This window comes from Marmota flaviventris, chromosome 2 (genome assembly GCF_047511675.1).
Source record: "Marmota flaviventris isolate mMarFla1 chromosome 2, mMarFla1.hap1, whole genome shotgun sequence".
NCBI classification, from domain to species: Eukaryota; Metazoa; Chordata; class Mammalia; order Rodentia; family Sciuridae; genus Marmota; species Marmota flaviventris.
Window position 1 is genome coordinate 27,163,411 of NC_092499.1, and position 27,792 is coordinate 27,191,202.

A 27,792-nucleotide genomic window follows, 5' to 3' on the forward strand; every position below is an offset into this window, starting at 1 on the left:
CTTTATGTCACTGGGGGCAGGACCTTGAAGTGGATTGTGGGATCCCAATCCCTTTCTCTCTCTCTCTCTCTCTCTCTCTCTCTCTCTCTCTCTCTCTCCTGTCCCTGGCCATGAGATGAATGATTTGGCTTCACCACATACTCCCCCCATGATAGGCCACCATAGACTCAAAAGCAACAGGGCCAATTGATTATGGACTAGAACCTCTAAACTGTGAGCCGTAATAGACTATTCCTCTTTATAAGCTGATTATCTTGGGCACTTGTCATGGCGACAGATAGCTGATGAACACAACCTTTACTAAAGAAGATGATTTTTGGTGTAAAGTGTTGGAAGGCTGAAGCCATAATGAGATGAGACTTGCAAAAAGAGCCCAAGGCATCAAAAATGACTCTTTCTTTAAAGTTAAGTTGAGGGTAATAAGAAAAAAAGGTGAGACAGGTTCACTGTTTAGGAATAGCAGTGATTTTTATCAGAAAGAAGGCAGAACCTCTATACCCCTAATTTGCTTCCATCTTTCCTGTCAAATAAAATCTTTTACCATGAAATCGGTAACAGAAATGATAAGAGGAAATTAAAGCTCCGAGGAAGAGATTATAAACGGGGCCACTTTTTTCTAGCTACACTAATGAATTAAAATCACTTACCTCAATGAATTACTATCCAGGAAGCTGATAACTCTTGCAAATGGCATTGCTAAACTGCTGTCACCATCTTGGAGGCAACCAGAAAACAACAGCAGATTCTAGAAGATGAAGGTTGATGCATATAACAGACAGATTACAGCTCGGATGAAATGCATTACATTCCGCTGAGTATTTTCACACAAATTGTATGTCCTTACAGCAAAGAAATTTGGATCGAATGAAAGAGTAAATATGACCATAAATGATGGAGACCCACACAGAGGCTTGCGATTACGACAATGGGGTGAATATAATTATGCAGTCCATCTTCCAGTTTGGGGAACTGAGGTTCCAATAGACTTGGCCATGGTCCCAATCTGCAAATACAGGAGCTTACTAATGACCCCCAGACAAAGCCTCTGATTCCAAAGAACATAAATATTCCTAGAAAACAAAGTGGTGAACAGTGGGAAAACCCACGGGTTCATGACAGGGTACACGCACACGTAGCCTCAGATGGCATCATGTCTATCTTGGACATGGTACTTCTGTATTTCAGCAAAGGCTTTTCTAACCCTTCCCCTATCAGGCACGAGGCTGGGCTATTCCCTGATGGATAGTGGCAGCTTGACGTGCCAACCAAGAAAACTGGAAAGTTGTGTTTGTGGGGAGAGAAGCCCAGCCCACAGGGGCTGGGCAGGAGCCTGGTTACTATAGAAACTGTTATTTTGCTTTGCTTGTAATTATATTGCTGTAAGCAATTGAGTGTACCTCTCAGGCATTTAAGGGAAAGAGACTTTTCTGGGAAAACACTGTAGAACTCTCAGACCTGATAGGAAAAACGGGCAGAGCGCAGGATGGGCAGGACTCATTTGGAACTGTCTGGTCATAGCTCTCTCCCTGGAATGCACGAGCCTGCGTTGGCTTGATGAGGAGACAGGGAGACTTAGCTTTAGTAATTATGCTCATCCCTTGCATTTGGAGAAAGAAGTGGAGGGACTTCATTTAAACCTCATGAAGCAAGAGCAGAGCAGAGGAGACTCCCCCCAAACAAAATCAGGTTATTGCTGGAATTGAGGTGAATGAACCACCTTATTGATTTTTTTTTTTTTTTTTTGTACCAGGAATTGAACCCAGGGGCACTTAACTACTGAGCCACATCCCCAGCCCTTTTTAAATATTTTATTTAGAGGTAGGGTTTCAATGATTTGCTTAGGGCCTCACTAAGTTGCTGAGACTGGCTTTGAACTTGTGTTCTTTCTGCCTCAGCCTCCTGAGCCATAGAATTATAGGCATGCACCACCACACCCAGCTCACCTTATTGACTCTTGAGCAGTGACCCAAACAGAACAGCTCATTGGGAACACCTCTGCTTCTAGACTCCATGTTAACCAGTGGGGCACCTTGGAGGGAAAGCACTCCCCTCCCACCTAATGAGAGTGCTTTTCCCATGGAAGCCCCCCACCATGCTTTCGATGGCAGAACTAGATTTTTAAAAAGCTCCTAAAGGTAGATCAACAAACTGATCTAACAAGTTAAAACCTCATTGTAGGTTAAACAATTGTAGGTTCTTACTGTAGGGCCAAATAAAACTGAACCATACAGGTACAGATTGGAAAAGTATGGCTTTAGCTGTAGCATGCATCGAAAATGCAGAGATTTTTAGATTGGAACTATCTCAAAACAGTCTCCCAAGACCAGCGAAGCCGGCCTTCAGCTATACAAGTACAAGCTTGGGAAGCAGAAGCGCATGCTCCCCATGTGCCTGGGCTGCAGGTGGGAGGCCAGGCAGGATCAGGGATGCTACCAAGGAGCTAAGAGGAGACAGGCCCCTGGCATGCTTTCAAATAGAAGTTTTAATGGATGATACCAGAAGGCTTAAAGGGATGCAGTGGGATAGCAAGGAGCTAGGGACCAAGGGTAAGAGATGGGTAGTCTACGGAGAGGTTATCACCTAGAAGCATCAGAAAGTAAATTTTTGGTCAAATGTCAACAATGCTTTCTGCAAGTTGAGCTTTCTGACAACAATGAGCAGCCATCGGAGGCAGTAGCGGTGCTTCATCGTCAAGGAACCGGCAGCAAGTTCACGGGACAGGTGGGGGACGGGGCTGCACCACAGATTTCAGGCCCCGTCAGCTCTGAATTTCTGTGATTCCGCCATGAAGCAATGAACACATGGCCTCCTTTGGACTCCAAGTGCAGCCTCCAGCCTGTTAGGAAACATCAATTCATGATGGAATTCAGAAATGGAAGTTCTCAAAAGCCTCTCCTCAGCTGCCATGTTTGATAGTTAGCCAAGCTCCTGACACAAGAGTTCAAAGAAATTGCAGTCTTGTTTTTCCTGATGCCCATGGAGAGCTCGCGGTCACCTGGCTGTGGGCTGCAGCCCTCTGGGCAGAAAGCGTGTCTGAGTCAGTGTCTCTGTCAGGAGACAGATGGAAGCGGCCACATGACCCCTGGTCCCACATCCATTCCACCAAATGGAGAGACATGACAAGCCTTTTATTTTCAGGACAGAGCATCATTGATTATTCCCCGTTAATGCTTCCCCGTCGATGGCAGGCAGGGACGAGGGGGAAATGGAAGGATGTGATATCCGGGCCCCCTGGAGGGAAAATCAATGTGATCTGGTTTGATATTTCATCCTAGGATAACCTCTCCCTCCAAGCTGCAGCCCACAGGCCACCACTTCCTCTCCACCAGCTCCACCACAGAGCCACGCAGCCTCTCGCCCCACCAAGAGCCGGGAGAGAGGCAGAGAGGAAATGGCTACCGGGAATGATTAAACACTGCTTTCATTTTCTTTTAGGATTTTATAGCAACTAAACACCCCACTCGGGCTTCCTCTGCAGTTTCAGATCAGAGGGGAAGAGCCCACGAAGGCAGCCGAGAAACCCGCGTCTGACTTATTACAGATGCATCCAGCAGCCAGCTCCTCTCAAAGGATGACCTTGGAAAACCGACAGCCTAGAAACTGTATGCCCCTTGGCACGACGCTGACAGTTACAAGAGCAGAGCAAGAGGCAAAGGCTGGGATGCAGGGAGGTGAGAGGGAAGAGGCAACCTCTCTCTTTGTGTACACACCACACGTGCACGTGCACGCACACACACACACACACATCAAACACCAAAAGAGTTGATGTTCTCCCTTCCCCAGAAGGAACTCAACATTCAAAACAAAACTCTTGAGAATCTTGGATGTGACAGAAGGGGAAGTTCTGTTGCCTCCGGGATCTCAGGGTGAAGAGGAAGCAAAACTACCTAATGATCTTTTCAATGGGGGATGCAAAACAGTAACATCCAGGTTCCCAGAGCCAGCCTCAGCCATCATTTCCCACAGGGCTTCCTAATCAGCTTTTAGCCGCTCAGGCCTGCAGCTGCACCAACCACGACACACTGTTGCTTCTGGAATCTGCCAGGACTGTCTATTGCTAGCCCCTTAGTGAAGAGGTTGCCTCTGGGGAGGAGATGAATAGGTTTTCCCATTTTTCTTGCTCTCGGGGGCCAGGCATCATGGACTGAGCCCTCTGTCTGGGAGAAGCTGTACCAGGTCAACTTTCCGTTTATTGCTTGTAGGGAGAATTAATTCGTGTTTTACACACCTGGCTGCCATGATTTGATAGGGTTTGAGTGTGTCCCCCAAGGGGTCACGTATTGAAATTTAACCCCCATTATGGTGAATTAGGAGGGTGGAAAGTTGATCCTATTATATTTAGAGGTGGGCCATTAAGAGGTGATTAGGCTGAGACAACATCATTAGGGTTGAGTCCCTACGATTGAATAAATACTGATAACTGTACAAGAAAAAGGCAAGAGACCAGAAAAGACACATACACATACCTCCTGTCTTGCCAAGTGATGCCCTATGCTGCTCAGGACTCTGCCAGCAAGAAAGCCACCACCTCATTAACTTGCACCTCTGCAACTGTGAGCCAAAGCAAACCTCTTTTCTTTATGAAGTTAGCCTGCCTCTGGTATTTTGTACAATAATAAAAAACGGACTAATACACTACCCATTGTGGATATTAATTCTAAGAGAGTTCTTACGAGTAGAACTTTGTCCAAAGCAATTCTAAATGTATAGGATCTTTTAATATCTTGAAAACATTGGTCATAGCAGAACATGATCCATTTGATGCTACTCAATTCACAAACAATCTGCAAGGATGCTGCCACTGGGGCTGTGGAATATGAACATCTTAGAATGGTCTGGAGACTGCGTCTCTATGCACCCTGGATTCCCCACCCTCAGGGATCCACCTCATGGTTTGGGATCTAACCCACCAGCCACTCACAGTCACTCCCCTGCTGCCTGACTCCTTTATCCACTCCACACTGGCCAGACGGGAGCCCAGGTCCTCTGAGATTAGGGGAAGAAGGGTGCTAAAGGCCTCCATGGGCAGCCATTTGTCCCACACCAGGGGTTTTGCTGGGTGGGAAGGGGAAGTTCCTGGATGAGAACAGATGCTGGCCAGACCAGAGGTCAGGAGCCCCATGTGCTTCGCTGTACAAGTTCCTTTTCAAACAACATGTGGGATGACAAATGGCTTTGTGACCTGTTGTAAAAGAAACAGCAGGGGCCCTCAAGGATCCCTGAAACAAATGGCCAGAGGACCCCTGAGAGAGCCCAGGAGGAAGCCTCTGTGCAGCACTTCCAGCCCAGGGCCTGGGCTTGGGGTGGGGGGTAGCGGGCCTGTAGACGCCTGTCCAAGCTCTCGCACATTCCCTGCATTCACAAACACTTATCCAGCCCGTGCTGGTGCTGGTGCCGGTGCTGTGTCACATGCCTATAATCTCTGTGGCTCTGGAGGCTGAGATAGGAGGATCACGAGTTCAAAGCCAGCCTCAGCAAAAGTGAGGCACTAAGCAACTCAGTGAGACCCTGTCTCTAAATAAAAATATACAAAATAGAGCTGGGGATGTGGCTTAGTGGTTGAGTGCCCTGAGTTCAATCCCTGGTACCCTCCCCCCACAAACACACACACACACACACACACACACACACACGCAATTTGTTAGTTTTCATTAAAAACAACATACTTCTGGGGAAAAAAGCACAATTAAAAGCGTATAGCTTCATGAATTTTCACAAAGAGAACTTGGTCCATTTGTGTTGTTATAATAAAATACCTGAGACTAACTTGTAAGAAGAGAAATTGACTGACTCTCAGTTCTAGAGGCTGGAAATTCTAAGCTCAGCATTCTGGCAGCTGTGAGGACCTTCTTGCTGCAACCTCACATGGTAGAAGGCAGACGGGTTGGACTCAGCCCCACAGTCCCTTTTGATAATGACATTAACCAAGACATGAGGGTGAAGGCTTCATGACCCAAATATGTCCTTTAGGCCCACCTCCCCATATTGGTGCATTGGGCATTGAGTTTCCAACCCATGAACTGCGGAGACATATTCAGAACATTCTTAAACACATCCCATAGACCAAGGCACAGAGCATTACCTCAATTTCCAGGGTCCTTCTGTATCTGTCCAGTTACTGTTCACACCTACGCACAGGATGACCCTGATTTATCACAGCAAAGTTCAGTTTTGGTAGTTGTGTTAGTCAGCTTTCTTTAACTGTGACGAAATTCCTGAGATAAGCAACTTATAAGGAGGAAAAGTTTATTTTTGACTCCTGATTTCAGAGGTTTCAGTCCATGTTCACTTGGCCCTGTACAGTACATAATGGCGGGAGCACAAGGTGAAAGAGACCTGTTTGTCTCACGGTAACAGGGAAGAAAACAGCAAGGCAGGAAAGAGCCAGGGTTGCAATGTCCCCTTGAAGGGCTTGCCCCCAGCGACCTTACTTCCCGCCTCTTATGGCTCAGATCTGATCTGTCCCCCACAGGCTCATGCTAAATGCTTGGTTGCTAGCCTGTGGCACTGCAGGTTACCACAATGAGGAAGTAGGTCACTGGGACATGTCATTGGAGGGGATGTTGGGACTCTGGCCCCTTTCTCACTCTTTTTCCTTCTCGGTCACCATGAGCGAGTTTTGATCTACCATGTGCTCCCCCCGAAAACCCGCTGCCCTGCCATGGCCCCAAAGCACAAGGCAACCAAGCATGGGCTGAAATCTCTGAAGCCGTGAACCAAAATAAATCTTCCTTACTTATAAATGGATTATCTCATGTGCTTTCTTACAATGATGGCAAAATGACTGAGCCAAGGCACCACGTTCTGAAGGTCCCAGCACCTCCCAGCAGGGCCCAGGCTGGCACCCGTGCCTTTAGCACATGGGCCTTTGGCGGAACATTTAAGATCCAAACCATGACACTTGTTCTTAACCTTATGTAAGTGTTACGGTTTGGATCTTAAATAATCTGTGTTCTCCTCTGTGGCTACTTTCCTGAGCACTGTATTTCTGAGGTTCGCCATGTTGCTGCGTATGATTTGTTTACCTTCCTTCCTGTATACTTTCTATGGTACAAACATACCATGGTTTATGAATTCGTCACCTGTTGATGGGCACTGATGCCATTCCCAGTGTGTCCATTCGCTCTGTGTGACCCGGTGCACATGTGTAGGTAGAGATCTCTATTGGGTGTATACTTAAGAATGGGTTCTAATGCACTGGGTTTGCATATGTTTAATGGACATTGCCAAAAACCTTTCCAAGATTGTTGTACCAATGAACACCCTGGCCAGTCGAATATGGAAGCATCTGTTGCTTGGCCTTCTTTCTAGTCCAGTGGTGTGATTTTTTTTTTTTTTTTAATTTCAGCCATCCTGTTGAGTGTGTAGTAGTATCACACATCACACTGTCATTTTAATTTGCATTTTATTGATGGCTAATGATGTTTAGGCACTTTTTCATATATTTATTGTCCATTTGAATATTCTTTTTTGTAATGGATTCTGCAGCTCATTTGCCCATTATTCTGTTGACTTATTTGCTTAATTTGTAATAGTTTGAAAAACAGATTCTGGATGAAAGTCCTTTGTCAGGCAAATGTATTGCAGATGGAATCTCCTACTCTAAGGTTTGTCTTTTAAATCTTATAGGGGTTTTTGATAAATGAAAGAAAATTTAATGTTAATACAATCCAAAGAATGTCTTTTTTTGGGGGGGGGATAGTGCTTTTTGTATTTTAAGAAGTCTTTCCCTACCTCAAAAGTAATGAAGATCTTTTCCTGCAAGCTTTATTGCTTGCCCTTATTTATGCAATGTAGCAGACTCGGTCATGTTTAAGTTGTGAAAATAGGGATCAAGATTCATATTACAAATGACCGTCCGCCTGAGTCAGCAGAGCCTATTGGAAAGGTCAAGCATTCTTCACGGCACCACATCATCACTTTTGTCCTCAGTCAAGTGACTCCATGCATGTGGGACAGTTTCTGGACTCTTTTCTGTTCCTTTGGTGTATCTGTCTATCCTTGCACCCATACAACATGATATCAATTGCTATAACATAAGAAATCTTAATACCTGGCAGTAAGTCTTCCAGCTTTGTTCCTGCAACACTGTCTTGTTATTCCTGGTCTTTAACATTTTAATTAAACTTTAGAATCAGCTTGTTAATTTCCCCCAAAATATCTGCTATAATTTTTACAGGGATTTCAGTGACGCAATAGACCAATTTGGAAAAAAACTGACATCTTCAGAATAGTGAACTTTTCAATTAATTCATAAATCAACAGATCTATTATTTAGGTCTTCTTTATTTCCTTCCTATAATTTTTTAATAAAAGCTTTTTTCCACATATTTTATTAGGTCTATTGCCAGTATTTTATATCTTTGATACTATTGTAAATGGTATTCAAATTTTTCATTTTAGAATTATTTATTGCAGATACAGAGGAATATAAGTGATTTTGTATAATGACTGAATCCACTGGCCTTTTAAATTTCTTTCTTTCTTTTTTTAAAATATTTTTCTAGTTGTTGATAGACCTTTATTTATTTATATGTGGTGCTGAGAATCGAACCCAGTGTCTCACACATGCCAGGCAAGTGCATTACTGCTGAGCCACGGCCCCAGCCTAAATTTACTTATTTCTAATAAATATAATAGATTAACTGTAGATACTTTTGGATTTTTTACCTAAACAATCATATCATTTGTGAATCAGGACAGTTTTATTTCTTTCCTTTACAGTCTATAACTTTTTTCCTTGTCTTATTGTAATGGTTAGAATGTTGAATATTAGTAGTAATAGGAGGCATTCCTGTCTCGGGGGAAAGCTTCTGATATCTCACTATCAACTATGATGGTTCTGTAAGATTTTTTATTGATTATCTATCTTGCCAGTTTAAGGAAGTTTACACGTATTCCTAGTGTTTATTATAAGTTAAGTATTTGTTTTGCTAAATTATGTTTTCTTCCATCATTTTTTTGAGATAACTTTATTTTTCTTCTTATAATGCTAAGTAAAATATATTAATGTAAAACTGAGATTTAATTAATATATCATAAAATTTATCTTTTCAGATAGTAAAATTCAGTAATTTTCCATATATTCACAAAGTTGTCCAATCATCAGGACTATTTAATTCCATCATGAATATTTAATTTTTGTACTGGGGTTTGAACCAAGAGACACTCTACCACTGAGCTACATCCCCAGTCCTTTTTATATTTATTTTGAGACAGGATCTCACTAAGTTGTAATGCTGGCCTTGAACATATGATCCTCCTGCCTCAGCCCCCTGAATTACTAGGATTAGAGGCATGTGTCACCATATCCAGTTCCAGAACCCAAACCCCAGCCCTCTTAGTACTCACTGCTCATTCACCTTGCCCCTGCCGCTGGAAACTACTAGTTTACCTTCTGTCTCTATGAATTTGCCTGTTCTGGACATTTCTTATAGGAGGAATCATATAACATGTGCCATTTTGAGTCTGGCTGTTCTCAAAACTTAGCATATATCCTCTATATCCATGCTGTAGTATGAATCAGTACTTCATTCCTTTTTGTAGCTGAATAATGTTCTATTGTGTAGATACACCACACTTCATTTATCCACTCAGTAGTTGACAGACAATTAAATAATTTTGGTATGAACACTTGTGCACAACTTCCTACGGGGACATATGTTTTCAATTCTCTTGAATATATACCTTGGAGTGGGTATAAAAAGGTATCTTCTGGTTTTGATGCATTTTCCTAATGATTAATAATACTGAGCATCTTTCATACGCTTATTGGCCATTTGTATATCATCTTTGGAAAAAATGTTTATTCAAGCCCTTTTCCTATTTTAAAATTGGGTTATTTACCTTTTTGTTGCTGAGTCATATTCTGTATGTGTTCTAGATTCCGGACCCTTATATAATTTGCCAATATTTTCTCCGTGTGTGTGTGTGTGTGTTTTCCCAGTACTGGGGATTGAATTGAAGGCTTTGGAACAGCTGAGCAAGTGTTCTACTACTGAATTATACTCTGACCCCTAATTTTCTTGCTAGTGTCTTTTTGAGCACAAGCTTTAAGTTTTTATGAAGTTTGATAAAACTTTGGTAGCTTCTGCTTTTGGTATCATATCTAAAAATCCACTGCTTCATTCAATTCCATAAAGACTTATGCCTATGTTTTCGTCTAAGAGTTTTATGGTATTAGCACTTACATATAAGTCTTTAAACCACTTTGAATTAATTTTGCATATGTCAGGAGGAATCTAACTTCATTATTTGCATCTGGATATCTGGTAGTCTCAAGTGATCTGTTGAAAATATTGTGTGAGCTGGGGATATAGCTCAAGCAGTAGCGCGCTTGCCTGGCATGCGCGGGGGCGCTGGGTTCGATCCTCAGCACCACATAAAAATAAAATAAAGATGTTGTGTCCACCAAAAACTAAAAAATAAATATTAAAAAATTCTCTCTCTCTTTAAAAAAAAGAAAATATTGATTGTGTAATATTAAGTCAATGTTACATTCTTAAAATTAATCTTATCATTAGACCTTACTTGTGGTTATTTTTTTAAGATATTTATGAGAATGATCATGAGAGGTGCTGACCTAGAATTTTCCTTTCTTATAACAGACTTGTCACACTTTGATATTAAAATTATGGTGGTCTCAAAATGAATTGAAGATTATTTTTATTTTCCTATTATTTGGAAGAGTTTGTCAGGAGCTGCCCTGGATGAACACACCTTTAAGTCTTGACGCAGGGGGCTCTGACCAATTATTATATTCCATAGTGACTTGGATAACAAGGCATGGCTCCAGCACAGGCATACCTGCTGGGGTTGAGTTACAAGTTCCCTTGTAATCCTACTCCTTCTGCCTTTATTCTATATAAGAATAAAGAATTCCAGTGGCTCGCTCTCTTTCCATGGACCCTTAAGGTCGCAAGAGCCATCCCCGGATTATTGAAAAGGTACTTCTGTGTGTTTGTGTGCTTTCTTTTTTGTTTTCTTAAGTTATTGGTGTAGTCAGATTTTGTGAATGAACCCATCATTAGGTCGCCAGCTAGGATAGATGGCGATAAGAGTTTATATAAGATTAGTGTCATTTATTTAAGTGTTGAAAAGAATTAACTAGTGAAGAATATGGACTTGGAGGTTTGTGTGAAAGTTTTAGTTATAAATTCAACTCCTTAAATAGATGTAAACCATTTAAATTTTCTATTTATTCTTACATTGTTAAATTATGCTTTTTGAGGAATACCATCTATTTTGGATGTTTAAATTTACTGATATAACGTTCTCTGTACCATCTTCTTATGGTAATTTGTGACTTCTTTCTTTCTTATTAACAGACCTTATTTTTTAGAGCAGCTCACAGATAAACTGAGCTGAAAGTAGAATTCACACATACTCCCTTTCCCATACACACAGACTCCTCCTCTGTTGACATTCCTCACCAGAGTGGTATATTTTTTATGGTTGACGAACCTGTAATGAAACTTCATTACCACCTAGAGTCCATAGTTTATACTAAGGCTCACTCTTGTTGTTATACATTTTATGGATTTTGAAAATGTGATAATGACAATTATCTACATTATAGAATCATATGGAGGTATTGTCACTACCCTAAAATTCCTCTGTGCTCCACTTTTTCATCTTTTACGCCTCCTTACCCCTGGCAAAAACAGTCTCCATTGCTTTGTCTTTTCTAGAATGTCATGAGATTGGAGTCATACAGTATATTTAGACTTTTCTAAGTAGCTTCTCTCAAAAATATGGATTTAAATTTCCTCCATGTCTTTTCATGGCTTGATAGCATACTTCTTCATAGCACCAAATAATATTGCATTGTGTGGACGTACCTACTAAAAGACATCTTAATTGCTTCCAAGTCTGGCAATTATGAATTAAGCAGCTATACATACCCAAGTGCAGGTTTTCATGTAGATATGAGTTTTTAGCTCATTTGGATAAGTACCAATTTCCACACCAAATGGTAAGAGTCCACTTCATTTTATAAGAAACTGACAACTGTGGAACATAGTGGCTATGCCATTTTTACTCTCCACAATGAATGGACATTCCTATTGCTCCACATCCTCACTAGCATTTGATTTTGTCAGTGTTTTTGATACTTACCACTGCAATGGTATTTCATTATGTTTTTATTTGCAATTTCCTAATGATATATCATAAGCATCTTATCATGTACTGATTTGCCATCTGTATGTCTTTTTAATGAGGTGTCTGTTTAGATCTTTTCTCATTTTTATATCTGGTTATTTTCTTATTGTTGAGTTTCAAGAGTTCTCTTTCATCTTTTGTTTTTATTTGTTATTGTTAATAATTATTTATTATTATTAGACAAGGTCTAACTGTGTTGCCCAGGTTAGACTTGAATTCATGATCCTTCTGCCTCAAGCCTCTTAAAATAGCTGGGATTATAGGGATGTGTCACTGTGCCCTGCTAAAAATTCTGTTTTGGATAATAGACCTTTATAAGAAGTATCTTTTGCAAATATTTTCTACCAGTCTGTGGCTTGCTTTCTTCACTGTCTGCCATTATTGTTTTTGATCAGTTCTGTTAGAGGCTTGCCAATTTCATTAGTCATCTCAAAGAATCAACTGCTGGATTTGCTGCTATTCTTTTTCTACTTCTTGAGACAAACTGATTTTTTAGCCATTTTTAATTGTTCAAGTTTTGTTATGTCTTTTTTCTCATCCACAGTGCTGGGGATCAAAACCAGGGCCTCACACGTTTTAGCCACATGCTTGCTATTATAGTGCATTATCAAATTTTATTATTATTAATAGGTAAAAGTTTTCTCTTATTATTAAACATTTTAATATGCTTAAGGGTTATTTGTATTATCTCTTCTATGAAATGTCTCTATTAATTTTCTTGGCTCAATTTTACATATGATTGCTTATCTATTTCTTTTTGATTTGCTGGGGCTCTTCTATGTTAGATAAATTAGCTGCTCATCTTGATGGAATTACAAATATTTTTCCATGGTTCTCATTTGCATTTGCTTATTTTACTATTATCATGAAGAAACTTTTTTATGAAATCTAATCCAGCTATGTTTTCTTTTATGGCTTCTGGGTTTTGCATCACACAGGGCTTCCAAATCTTAGGTTATAAAAGAATTTCATTTTTTCCTAGTGCTTTTTGAATTTCATTTAATGTCTAAATGTCTGGTCTGTATGCAGTTTGTTTGGTGTAAGGAGTGATATATGGATCCAAATTAACCATTTTGCAGAGCACTACACAGTGGTCCTTACCCAATTTACTGAATAATCTCCCCCTGCCCCATTGAAAAGCTATCTTTATCATATCCTCAATTCCCATATGTATTTAGATCTATTTCTGAACTGTTCTATTCTCCTCATCTGTCTAGTCACAAGTTATTACCACACTGTGTTAGTTGCTATAGGTGTTATCAATTTAAATGTCTAGAAGAGTTAGTCTATTAACCATCTCCATCTTGGTTATTCACACTTATTTTTCTATAAAAATCATCTTATATAACTTAAAAAAAAAAAACTCCTACTGGTATACTTACTGGAGACCTCATTAAATTTATAGATTAACTAAAGGGAATTAATACTCATGATACTGATCATTCCTATGTAAGAATCTGGTATGTCTTTCCATTTTTTGGGGTCTTGTTTTGTGTTCCTCATTTGCATTTTAAAGTTGTCTATAAATACTGTAAGTTCATTTCTAAGAATTTTGTTCTTTAAGCTTTCTTCCGCTATTTTAAAAAGAAATTTTCTTCCCATACAGCATGGAATTGGACGTTGTATATACAAAAATTATTTATTTCTGAAAATTATTAAATTCTTACATTGTAAGTTTTGGGTTAGTCCTCTTTAGGTTCTAGGTAAACAATCTAATCATGTCATCTGAAAATTATAATTTTATTCTCTCTTCCCTTTTAATTTCTTTATCTTTAATTTTTTTCTCTTGTCTAATTGTTTTAAGACCTGCAGAACAATTTTAAATAATGGTGATGATTAGTGGACGTCTTTGTCTTGTTCCTGGCTTTAATGAAATTGCTTCTAGTATTCTCAATTAAGCACAACGCTGACTTCTGATTGAGATAAATATATTTTATTATATTAAGGAAACACCCAGCTATTCCTAATATTAAATGATCCTTGCATTCCTGAAATAAACGTCACTTAGTCATGGTGAATTGCTTTTATCTAGAGCCTTCTGACTTGGTTCAGATCCTAGCACCACCATTTATTTGTGTTCAGGCAAAACACTTTACCTCTTATGACTCTGTTTCTTTTAAAATGGGGATAATAAGAATATCCACCCATTAGGTTTTGTACTAACTATATGGAAAGTTGAGCATCGATTTAAGAATTATTTGCATTTTTTCCCATGAATAGTCTGTTCATATCTCTTCCCCATTTTTTCCCTATAGAATATCCTCTATTTTTGGAAGTTATTAAACTGGGTACAGTGATGCAGGTCTATAATCCCAGTGATTCAGGAGGCAGAGGCAGGAAGATCCTAAGTTCCAGGTCAGCCTGGGCAACTTAGTGAAACCCTGACTCAAAATAAAAAATTAAAAGGGCTAGGATGTAGCTAAGAGCGCCGCTGGGTTCAATCCCCAGGACCATAAAAAGAATCTTTATATATGAATAATGTGCCAATAATTTGTGACATAAATTGCAAACATGTTTATAAGTTATCACTTTATTTTGTCTTGCTTACAGTATATGTGCATGTAAGAGTTTTTTTTTTTGTTGTTGTTGTTTTTTTTGAATGAAGTCAAATGTATCTGATTGCATCTGCATTTTAAGTAGTATTTGGTATAGGGGATTATATTTTGGCCCTAATCCCTCACCCTCCCCTGTATCTGTACCCTTAACTATATGAATTTACAATACCTTCCACACCAAAGCTACAGAGCCCATTTCCTAACTCGCCCAAGGGGAAGGAGACCCTGGAGCATAGCTCCATCAGCTGAGCTGGGTGGCATTATTACACAATAGCTCACAATAAGTGTGTGTGTGTGAGGGAGGGGGATCCACTCCCCGGCTATAGAATCATCTCTTTTTTATAGGTCAGATAGTAAATATTTTAGGGCTTGCAACCATACAATGTCTCTGTCTCATGTCCTCCTTTTACTGAATCATTTAAATGTGCAAAAGTCATTCTTAGACCATAGCAGCTCACAATGTCCCTTGGGCACAGTTTGGCCCACAGGCCATAGCTGACTGACCCCTGTTACTAAGGAATTCATCTGTTTCTTCTCTAGTAATTCTGTGGTTAAAACTGTACAAATCTCTAATCAATTGAAGATTATCCTGTCATAGCATGAGAAACAGATCTAACTTTGTCTAGGTGGCTGTAGATCTCTATAGAGCTATAGAAGTCTATCCCATTACCTCAACACCATTCTCTCTTATAGTCTATCTTCTCCCCCATTGACTTTGGACTTTTATTTTATCCTGAATATTCACATGCAATTGGGCCTATTTCTGAATTGCTTCTTTTGGTCCATTCATCTATCTATTCTATGCCTACATCACACTCAGTTACAGGTTTCACACTTTAGTACATTATAGAACAAGCCCTCCCCTTCCCAGGCCTTTTCAGGGCTGTTTCGTACTAGTCTTGCACATTTGTTCTACCAAATGAACCTTATCATCAATAAATGTTCAGCTCCAGAAAAAGAACTGATAATATTTTAAGGATCACTTAAAATCTTTCTACACAGTCCCAGATTTTTTAAACTACTGATTAGATTTGTTTAATGTTATAGGACTGATCAAGCTTTTCCTTTCTGATTGAATTTTGGTAAACTATATTTTTTGCCTGGGAATTTGTCCCTTTCACTAAGTTTTCAAATTCATTGGGTAAGGTTGATCATGGTATTATTTTATTAATATTTTAATCTGTCATATCTATAATATTTCCTTCTTTGGTTTGTGGTTTTTAACAGTTATTTATATGCTTCATGACTATCTGTGGAAGTTCTTCTTTTTGTGTGTGTATTTGTTTTTTTGTGGCACTAGGGATCAAACCAAAGTCCTATACAGGCTAGGCAAGTACTCTCCACTAAGACACATTCCCATGCTTTCATTTCTTATGTGCACTTAGGAAAAAAAAAATTTAACACTGGGGATCAATGATACAACTAATCCAAACAGTAAAACAATTTAGTAAAGAGGCAGGGTATAAAATTAGATACAAAAATCAATATTATTCATTATATATAATATTTTTTCCCTATATAACCAGTTAGAAAATAAAAAGGCAGAGAAAACCTCCCACTTACCAGAAATAAAGAGACTTAAATATTCAGGGATAAAGTTAACTAGAAGTGCACAACACCTATAAAAGGGATATTTTAAAATACTACCAAAAAGGAACAAAGATAGACTTGAACAAATGAAAACACATCCTCTGTTCTTGGAGATGTGTTTGGGGTCATGGCAAAGGGGTCAGTTCACCTTAATTAGTTAACAGCAAAACAATATCAATAAAAATCTAACACACTTTATTTTAATGGAGTCAGACAAGTTGATACTAAATTTCATATGGAAAAATAAACATGTAAGAATAGGCAGGAACACACTAAAAGAGAAAAATTACGAATGGGATGAACTCTACGGGTCATTAAAACATATTATTAAAGTCTCTAAAATTCAACAGTGTGGTCTGTCAAAAGTAGACAAGTAGACCATGGAGCAGAATATCAATCCCAGAAAACACAAGTACATATGGATCTTGCACTGAATCCTGAGCCAGAAAAAAGAACATTAGTGAGAAAACTGGTGAATTCTAATAAAGTATGTAGTTCATAGGATTGTGTCAATGTTAATTTCCTAGTTTGATAACTGCAACAGGGGTAGTTAACATTAGGAGAAGCTGGGAGAAGGGCTTAAGAAATGTCAAGAGGAGGCTCTGTGTCACACTAATGTGGACACGAGAAGGACCATAAATCATCACCGCTCATGTTCCCTTAACTGTTCTTACTTCAATACTGACTGAACTTTTGCTTGGACTCATAAAATACACATCTTTCAAATAAATTCTATTTCATGCTGAAAACTAATACAACAAAAAGTTTTTTAAATTTTTCCATATATATATATGTATGTATTTTTTTGAGAGGGTCATTTGAGGTATGTCATATTAATACAAATAATACTTTTATTTCTTTCATAATAATCAGTACATTAGACTTCTCTCTTTCCAAGTCATTTTTGGCAAATTATATTTTCCTTAAAAAATTATCCTCTAGCCCAAGTTTTCAAAATTATTTGCATATAGTTGGGCAAAGTATAATTTATGACTCAATCCATTTTAATGTCTCACGGTTCTACCTTATTTCACCTGTGTTCTGTTATCATTTTATCACATATTTTTTAAAATGAGCTCTATTAAAATCTATCTTCCCATTTAAAAAATTAATTTCTTATCTTTACTTTTTGTCTTTTAAAAGAGTCATTTTGCATCTTTTTCCTAATATCTTGAGCAGTGTGTTTAAATTTTTAATTTTTTTGGTACACAATATTAGGGCTATGAATTTTCTTCTAGGCACTGCTTCATTTGAATCTGATAGGAACAAGTGTATTTTTAGGTATAAAATAATGCTCTTTAATGCTTTGCAGTTCCTCTTCAATCCAAGTTCAAGAGCTTAAAAACACTTTAGATTGCAGATGGACATTGTTTTCCAGTTATATTCTATTGCATTCATATCACTAAATGCCATTGGTACTACTTCTCCATTCTGGAATTTATGTATATACAATATACAATAAATTAGGGGGAAAAGTTCATGAACACTTGAAAATAAGGTGTAGTCACTGATTTAGGGCACAGTCTAAATATATAAAATACTTTATTTAAATGTTCCCATGTTCTAGTTTTTATCACTTGATCTGTCATGAATTGATGATTGCATTAAAATCTCTAACATTATATGTTTCTTCCTTATCTCCTATGGTTGGTAATATATGAATGGCTTTTCTGTTATTTATGCAGGTATCTATTATATTTTCAGTGTTAAGTGCCTTCTTTCACATTATATAATGCTCTTTTTTTCTTTTAATTCTTCTTTAGTTCAACCTTTTCTGATATTAAAATCTACCACTGGTTTTCTTATTGGTTTATCTTGCTCAACCTTTCTGAACCATTCTGAATCTTACAACATGGAATTAATGTTTGATATTTTTGTCTTCTACTTATTGGTAAGTTTACTTTAATGTGACAGATTTGTTTGGCCTTATTCTAGTTTTAAAAAATAACTTATGTGGCTTGGTTGTGTATACATGTTTTTTTTTCCTCATAATTAACAGTCTGAATTTTCCTTCTAGCAAACTATTTTAAATGCTTTTTCACAGAATCCCCTAAAATTCTCTATTTCTTAATTCCCTACTATAAGCAATGATTATTTATTCTCCCTACTATCTTAATAATGGGGCATAAAAGTCATTTTCCTATTTCTATATACAAAAGCTGCTAATTTAAATGCTGGTCAATCAGAAGCTGTTCAGCAAAAATAATGACTAAAAACACACTTATTTCACTTTTAGTTCTAGAGGACTTAGAAAACTTTGCTTACAGCATGGTACTAACGAGGTAGAAATTAAGGGTTCAGAGATTAGTGTGGGCCAGCTGAATTGGTTTTACTCTATGGATGGAGTACTTTATGCAGGCTTAAAATATCAATGACTGAAAAGGTTTAAATGGATCAACACAAATTTATTGTCACTACTGAGAAACAAACTAAAAATGCTTTACAGATCGTAACAACTTTGTTACTGAAGAACAGTATAGGAACAAGGACCATCACAATGTACATTAAATTCTACCAAAATAAGTACGTGGTTCCAAGGGAATAATCTCAGACTAGTATCATGCTAGAATATGTAAGGCAATCAGACAAGTCATGGGATAAATCTTATTCCCAATTCATTTCAATCTTAAACATATCAGTAGTTCCTACCAATAGGTGGGCTGGTTCTATTTCCCAGGGAAGTTGATCAAGGGAATGCAAACCTGTTCAGTTCTCAGTTCCAGCTTTGCACAATGGCCAAGCAGTAGCAGGGTTTCCATAACCACAGCTGAACTCAGCTGAAATACCACAGCTCTCCAAATCAACAAGCCAGCCCGCCACTACCATCTACCTCAAGCACAAGGGCCCATCGCTCCCTCTACCTCTCCCTGCTTTATATACTGGCCACACCAAAACATGTGCTGTGCTCTGAACAAAGCATGCTTCCACCCTCGGAAGACTTCAACTTCTCCATTTAACTCCTGTTCGTTGCTCGAGACTCAGAGTCATGTTTTTTTGACTCCTTCTTCTGCCCAGTTTTAATTAAAGTGCCCTCAACTGCACTGCCAAAATACTGATATTCTCCTCCCACACAAACCCCCAACATAATACTTGTTTTTCTACTCTCTTCCTCATCAGACTATGAACTTTATGAAAGCAGGAATTCCACAGTACTCAGCTCCTATTATGTATGGTTTGGCATAAAATGTATTCTTCACACATCCACTGAATAAAGAGCATTCCTAAAAGCCAAGACTTTAAGACAGCTGTTTTGCTAGCAAAGAGATGTCTAGCAAGATGTTTAACAGTCCATCACTACCATTAACAACTTGAAATACATGTCGTTCTGGCTGAGAAATCTGTTGAACCTTAGTACACAAAGGACAATACTTCTCTTTTCTGTTTTTCAGACAGTGTCTCCCTAAGTTGCTGAGGTTGGCTTTGAACTCACAATCCTCCTACCTCAGCCTCACACGATACTAAGGTTACAAGTGTGCACCACTACACCCAGCACAGGGCAGTACTTTTTTATTGCCACAGACTTGATTTTATTGTCTTTTCCTTTGCTCTGGCCACCTTTGAAACAAACAAACAAAAAAAAAGGGTTGTAATAAGACAATGTCCCAGAAATTGTCTATTTCCTTTCAATGATGTAGACAGAGAGAATGAATCCACTCACAATTAGCGGATAAATAGCCTACCAGGAGCAACAAGCCAAAGGTTTAAGGGGTTTCAATAGACACCTGGCCCTGGGCCCATGACCCACAGTGTATTTCTTCCACGTATGGCCTCCAACAGTTCATTTGTATTGTGAAGAGGCAGCATAGGTACTGGTTGGGATCAGTCACTCTAATATCAAACAGATGAGCTTGAATCCAGGTAGACACTTCATAACTACGACTTTGAGCAAGTTAATCTGTAACTATTTCCTTACTTTAAAATGGATAAGTACCAACCTTAGTTGTTGAGAAATAAATGAAATGCTTATAGATGGCATATAATAATCACTTGGTAAATATTCTCCATTATCATTATTAAGGACAGCAGATAGGTTCTAGTGGTTTCAAAGGCATATATCTAAGGGACCCTAGAATATTCCCCTCTGGGGCAGCTACTCCCTTCCCTAAGAGGTTCCTGAGGAGGATTGGATTAGTGCCAGTGTTCAGCTGAATGAGGGACTAGGGCAATGACTCCAGTGGACCCGTTTTATTTGGCTGTCCCGCATGTGAGGTACCTTCCTGTGTTTAGTGCTAGTTTCCCATCGCCAGTGGAAGTTAAACACTGCAGAAGGCTTCTCACTTTCTACGGCTAGGACATGACTACTAAGCAGACCCACCTACCCTAGATATTGAATTAGAAATTAGTAATTTGAAGGAGCCAGGTACACATAAGGTCCCTTCTGAATGGAACCCCTACATGTCCAGGGCAGCATGCAGAGATGGCCAAGCGGGAGGGCCAGTGTCTAAAACCCCAGTAAGTCACAAGTGAAAAGAGCATGTGATGGGGGAGAGTACTGTTCAAGCCTGACTTTTCATGAATAGCAGCTCTACCCTCTAGTCTATAGGGTAATTTCTTAGATTCTAATCTGATTAGCAAATCCTACCTTATGATTTGGAGAAACTCCTGGGCAGGATGGGCACTTGTAAAGAAGCATAGGAGACCCTGAATATGCTTTCCTCAAGGCTTACAATAATTATTAATGAATCTAAGTGCCTCATTCTAAACCCATGCTTTAAGTTGATGCACTAAGGTGGTAGGGCAAAGGAATTCATTAGCCTATGGACATCAATTAAAATAACAGGTAGAATCAGAGACAAGACATCCAGTCTGTGCTGGACTCACCTACCAACCAATCTGCCTGCTTGTGCAAATTGGAGAAAGTGCAAACCACTTCCTTCTAAAATTCTTCCTTTTCTGACCTTGCTTCCGATAAAGAAAGTAGTCTAACACCACCAGCTTCATAAAGATCAACCCAAGGACTAAATATTCAGTGAAAAGTTACTGTTGAACCCAGCAAGAACAACTTCAATGGTGACAAGGGTAACAGGCAGGTTTTATAGTAGTTCTCAGCCCTTGCTGCAGTTTTTAAAAGAATAGTCTGTTCCCTCTTTCTCTGATATAATTGGTCCAGTTGGGGAATTCAACTTTTATTAATGCTCTTCAGGTGATCCCCATATGCACCTGGGGTTAAAAAAACCCACTGCTTCAGTGGACTGCAGAATGAGTGGACTCACAGGTAAGGGTGGTATACTTCCGTGGTCTTCAATGGTAGCAGGGGTTCAGAGCTGAGGAATTTTTGTTTGAAGAGAGTCTTTTAACACATTAGAATGTAAAGCTGTGTGTGAGTGGAGAGGCTGTAGCGAGAGTGAGAGTGCAAGGGGTAGAAAAGGGTTCTCCTGGGCAAGATGGGCACTTGTAAGAACAGGCGAAGACATGTGCATGGGAGGACGAGTGAGCAAGAAGTGCTGCCTAAGAGAAGGTGGAGGTAACAAGGATTTGGAATGGCTGTGTAAAAGCTCCTACCAACAGGAGAGGGGTTGACTGAGATTAAAAACGGAGCAATCCAATCTCAATCACCATGATTTGGGGGCGGCATCAGTTTGCTTGGTCATAAAATTTCTTCCATGGACTACCAGGAGGAACAAGATATACACAGTAAAGCAGGTTGATTTTAAGTTAAACCTACCACGGCCATTTTAAAGTTTTCTAATATTTGCTTTCACTTTTCCAATGAAAAATATTTGACTGAACAGGCTGCAAGGGTCACAACTTTCAGAGAATGAAAACATTAATCTACATAATTCATATCATAAGGGGCTTCTTGATAATTTCTAGTAAAACTGAGTATTTCTGGCCAGAGGTAGTTTTAACTGATCTTTAAGGAGGAAAAGAAAAAATTGGTGTAGACTGCAACAATTGAAATGACATTTAAACAACTCATCATAAACACCTAAGGAAACATATTACAGAACTCCTAGTACATCTCTGCAAATACAAGAACTCCTTAGCCACACATTATCTTCTGAAAGGGGACTTGGTTTCCTAGGCTTTGGCAACAAGCTAGGATCCAGCCTAATTACTAAAAATAAAATAGAAAAATGGTCATTAAGTCTTTTCGAAGCTTTAAGATTACAGTATCATTCTGAAATGTTGAATCCAGAGTCAGACAACAGAAATAGCATGATATTGCTGTTAAGTTTCCAACCCCTGAAGACTCAACTAGCTGCAATGTAAAACAAAGACAAAAGAATGTTAATGGAATTGTGGAAAACTCATTTTTGTATGCTCTGAGGTACTGAGATAAAGCATTAGCAGATGATTACCAAAAACTGAACAGATATTGATTATATGTATGCAATGTACCCTAGGAGTTTTTTCCTTCCTTTTTTTTTTTCTTTCTTTTTTGGTACCAAGGATTGAACCCAGGGGCACTTAACTAGGAAGCCACATCCTCAGTCCTTTGTTAAGTCTGGCTTTGAACTTGCTATCCTCCTGACTCAGCGTTCTGAGTCACTGAGATACAGGCATGCACCACCACACCCAGCCAACTTTTTCATTTTTATAAGCCACACTTTAAAGGATTCATCATTATCATGCTGGATACGTGATATTCCCTTGAAACTAAGATTTAATGAACAAATATGTTAAACCAATAAGTGGTAGTATCTTATACAAATAATGTTTTTACTATGAATTGTGAAAATGACTATCATTCAAAGGCTAAAAATCTACTGCTATATTTATACCCATTTAAAAAAGGTTATTTCCGTCCACCTGAATATGGCCTTGATGCCATTCTCCTCCATATCATCCTTTCTCGATATTTCCAATCTTTCAAGTGCTCGTGGAGGAAAAAACATGGAAAACGAAGACATGAATAATTTCTGCAAAGCAGCATACACAAAACATCCCTTTACTTATACAGGGAAGAAAAGAGCACCTCAGAGCTTAGGCACCATTTAAAACATTTCATTGTGGCAAAGCCTGTGGTTCTCAGATGTTGGCATGCACAGGAAGGCAAGCTAAAGGCTTGCTGGGCTAATCCTGTTTTTGATTCAGTAGGTCTGGCAATGAAAACAAAATCTAGGGACCATACTCTGAGAACCTCTGCTCTATGCATCTCCCCTTCTCCTTTTGCCTTCCCACATCTTTATCTCGCCAAGATGAGATGGTCAGTGAATATAAGAATGTTTTAATATTACATCAGGATCTTCCAATACTATACTTTAGAAATTTCTTAGTCACCAAATCTGATCATTGTGCTAAATGATTTACACAAAATTTTTTTCTTTTGACCATAATCTGTTTTACCTGGCTTATTAAAAATCTTATAATCCACACTCCAACAACATTGCTCATCATCTTTATTTTGCTATCACAGTGATGTTTCCAGGAGAACACATCTGTGTCCTTTGTTTAGTGCCTGGTGGTAGAACTTAACATTTTCCTCACCTTTGCCTTCTATTGTAGTTTTCTTTTCTTTTTATTTTTTTAAAATATTATTTTAGTTATACTTGGACACAATACCTTTATTTTATTTATTCATTTCTATGTGGTGCTGAGGATCAAACCCAGCGCCTCACACATGCTAGGCGAGTGCTCTACCAGTGAGCCCCAACCTCAGCCCCTCTATTGTAGTTTTCTGATGGATTAGGAACTCCACTGACCATTGCCTGCAAGAGTAATTCTGCTAAGAGGAATAAGAGATAAGGAAATACTGACAAGTAAAATTGGCAGCTCAAGCATCAGCAAAGAAAGCAGCCGACAAGAGCAAATTATCCCCGCCACCATCCCACAACCCATGACCCATCTAAACTATATCTCAACCAGATCGCATCCACAGCTGCTAGCGTAAGCCACTCTGCTCTCAGCTCAGGTAAGATTCACAAGACACGGGACACTGCATATAGCTTCTAATGTGGAGACTTTCACACAGCCTTCACCCCCAGGAAGTGGGGGTAGGAAACTGTGGCTTGGAACCACAGTAATGAAAACCAAAGAAAGCAAAGACCTAAAATGAATCATGCATCACCAGGAACCTTCACCCAGAGCCCAAGTGAAGCACCCAGCACATCAGCGAAGACTGAACCAGTCTAGCTCCTTTGTTGCAACACTTGCTTTCTCAACTCCAAGTGGCTTCAGGGATAACTCAGCAGCATCAGAAATTTCTGGGCCAAGGGAGAATGATATATAGCTATGTGCATAGCATCTCTAATCCCGAAATGCAGAGCTATGTCAGATTAAACTATCTGAGATTCTTAACTAGTATAATTACTGTTCTAGGTGTTGAGCTTTACTTAACAAAGTATGCCAACCACAAGCACAGCAGATTAAGCTTTACTTCAGCTTTGGGTCATTTGGCTGCAAGAACTAGCTTGCTTGGAGCCTATTTCACAGCCCAAAAAAACAGTATTATCTGAAATCTGTAACTGAAACTGATTTCTAAAAAACTCAAGGCTAAATGTGGCCTATTTTCCAACCACCTACCACTCAGTAAAAATTATATTCTGCCTCCTCCACATTTGGAAACATGTAAACAGCTACTAATTTCCTCTTCTCATCAAGCCTTACCAAAAAGTGAAACAGAGTTTTGATACAAATTAAGTTTTTCCTTTAAAATACTGCATCGGAGAAACAATGTGAAATTCCCCTAAACTCATAAGTAAAACTTGCGTTTTTATGAATGGTCCTCATGCAAGTGGATAATGTCTTGACTTCTGCCCATTGTGGAACACACATAAGAGCAGAGTTCAGAGAATTTGTGTAGCCAGACCCAGAAATAAAAACCATGAAACTCAGCTTCAGTTATACTTTTGATCAGATCAAACATGTGAGCTCATGATTATTCTCAAAGTATGTTCTGCTTTCATTTTTTTTCAAAACTGATTACAAAATCTGATTTTGAAACTACATCTTTTCTCAAAAGGCAACAGATTAGTCTTAATTTATAACATTATATATTAAAATTTAAGATTTAAAATACACTTGATTCCATGGCGAGCCTCTGGCATTGGTTAATACAAAAAAACAAGCAGAATAAGTTGATTAATAATTTTGCATGAACATTCAGCACCTTAAAATGAGAAGCACAATTTGCCACCCTGTACTGGAAAGTATTTGTGTGCTTAAATTTCTATTCTCACAGTCAACTAATTTTATCTTCCCATTTATTACAGGTAGATGTTGCATTCTTGAGTGAGTGCTGTTGAAAGTATTCAAACTGTATAGCAAAGCATGCCCAAGAAAGATGATAAACATTCATGGCAAACTGTTTCATAAACATGGGTCTAAGACTGATTATTTGGGTCTACAAAGGAAAAAATAGATTATAACCCAAGGGAGAAAAGTCTGAAACTATGGAATTTTAGTCCTGGCTTAGTCATGTGATAGGCAAGTCACTCAACTCCATGACTGTTTTCATCTCTGTAAAATGGCATAACTTCACAGAGATGTTTAAAATGTAAATAAGGCTGCATATATAAATTATTTTAAATCATAGGTAGAAAGGTAGGCAACATGTCATTAAAAAAAGATGCTGGAACACCTTTGCACCTGAACTGTAGAGGTCTTACCAGGTCATGACATGACCAATCTCTGCATGAATCACAGAGCTTGGCACTAACAAAAAAAAAAGTTATATCCACAGATTTCTCCCTTAAATCAAACTATGCAGGTTGGATTAATGTGCCTCTGGCCACTATGGGGAGACTGCACACGGCCACAAAACCTACCTTCTTCATTAAGAAAATTCAGCAGTGCCATTTTATATCCAACAGACATTACATTCTCTATATTTCTTGAGTATAGCCTTAGACTTCTGTCGGTACACTCACTCCTGCCTGAGAGCCAGGGATGATTCCCAGGGTGCTGGGCTGGCTTCAGTCATTCCAAGAACTCCACCAGCCCCTCCCTCATTTTCCTTGTTATGGTTAACTGTCATGTTCTCAGTCTTACATAAAGTGCTATGTAAACTCATCTTCAAGTTCCCCTTTTCAACTAGATTCATACCCGTCCACCTGCCCACCTCATTCACCAAGAGTTTCTACTGATAAGAACAACAATTTTTAAAGGGTACACAATAAAACAACCCACTATTACATTCTGTGTGGGAGGAAGAGAGAATCACACTTTGGGGGAAGGAGGTGCTGCTCCACTCAGCACCTCTTTTTAAGACAGAAAATATCCAGGTGCTGGGGTGGATGGATGCTCCTCTCCCATGTGACCATAGCGGTGAGCATTTAACAAACAGTCTCCATGTATTTCAGAGTAAAAACACTCAATTCGTACAAAAAAAAGAGCCCTTCTGTCAACCAGGCCCCTGAATGACACTCTTGATAATACTTTTTGAGAAAGTGTGGCTTTTCTCCAGCAGCTCCAGGCAATCACTTATTCCTCATTTTGACAAAGTAGCTTCCAACTTCAGGCACGACTGTATATCTACCTCTGCATGCAGCTGAGCCGTCATAAACACGCCAACTATAAAGGTATGTCAAAAAGACTCTTTTTCTCACCAAAGCATGGCCCCGAAAAGCCATAATTATAATAGAGTATAAATTTCTGCTATAGGTTACTGACTTATAACACTAGCAATAAAGTCCAACTTAGAACATAAAGGCTTACACTGTAACATGAAGTAGACACAATTCATGACTATTTTAAGTTTGCTGTATACCTAAACCATCTTCCTCATCTTTAAGTATGGATACGTCCTCTTTCACTAAAACATAAACTTTGAAGATGAGGTGAAGTACCATGCAGCTGCTGCTGATCCCATTAGATCATCTGCAGAAAAACTGAAGTTCCCAACGGCCACACTGCTGGTGTCTCTTTTTAGAACATGACAGATACAGCTTATTGGCACGCTGAATGAATCAAGACCTGGCTCCAAGGTGAACCTTATCTCCTGCAAACACAATTCCATTCAGGAATGTGGAACTGGCTGCAAATTTGGGACTTCATCAAGTGATATTAAAAGCTCTTCACAAAAGGTATGCAAAAGCAGATATCAGTTTTTCAAGAACAAAGACATACCTGCAAAAAAGGCAACAGCTCTGTAAATGGAGCTATAGGTAAATGGTGGGATAGCAATAATGTACCAGATGGGGCATAATAGGATGACCTTTTTTTTTTTTTTTCTTTTTTTTCTCTTTACATTGTTGCCTCAATACTTCACTAGCTTAAAAAAAAAAAAGATTCCCACAACATGATTTTCTAAGAGTTTGCAGCTGTGTGGAGTCGTCGTCCATCCCGGTGATAAAAAGACTGGAAAGGACTACACGTTAGGAAGGCTAATGCTTTTTTCAACACCAAGTCAGCTCCAGGTGGGTGAACAGTGCTCTCTAGCTGCATCCAGGACTCTTTTCTTGTGGCATTTTAAAAAATGTAGCTGTAATTGAGTCAGTGGCTTTCTCTGTGGCAGAGGTCCTGACCAACCACTCAGGGTGTGGAGTCTTCTGGGCTTGTGCTGCTAGTGTGGCTGGCTCCATCACATCCAAGTGAACTGGGT

At 38.9% G+C, this 27,792-nt stretch overlaps 1 protein-coding gene across 3 annotated transcripts in view; it reads right to left on the minus strand.

The window, feature by feature from the left end:
• Window positions 1-16,481: 16,481 nt before the first annotated feature.
• Window positions 16,482-27,792, minus strand: part of Gpatch2l (G-patch domain containing 2 like) — a 59,395-nt gene continuing 48,084 nt past the window's right edge. For all 3 annotated transcript variants that reach the window (XM_027931716.3, XM_027931717.2, XM_071607644.1), the window contains exon 10: window positions 16,482-27,786. In XM_027931716.3, the coding sequence (XP_027787517.1) occupies window positions 27,626-27,786 (161 nt within the window). In that variant the 3' untranslated portion in view covers window positions 16,482-27,625. The remainder of the gene's footprint in view (window positions 27,787-27,792) is intronic.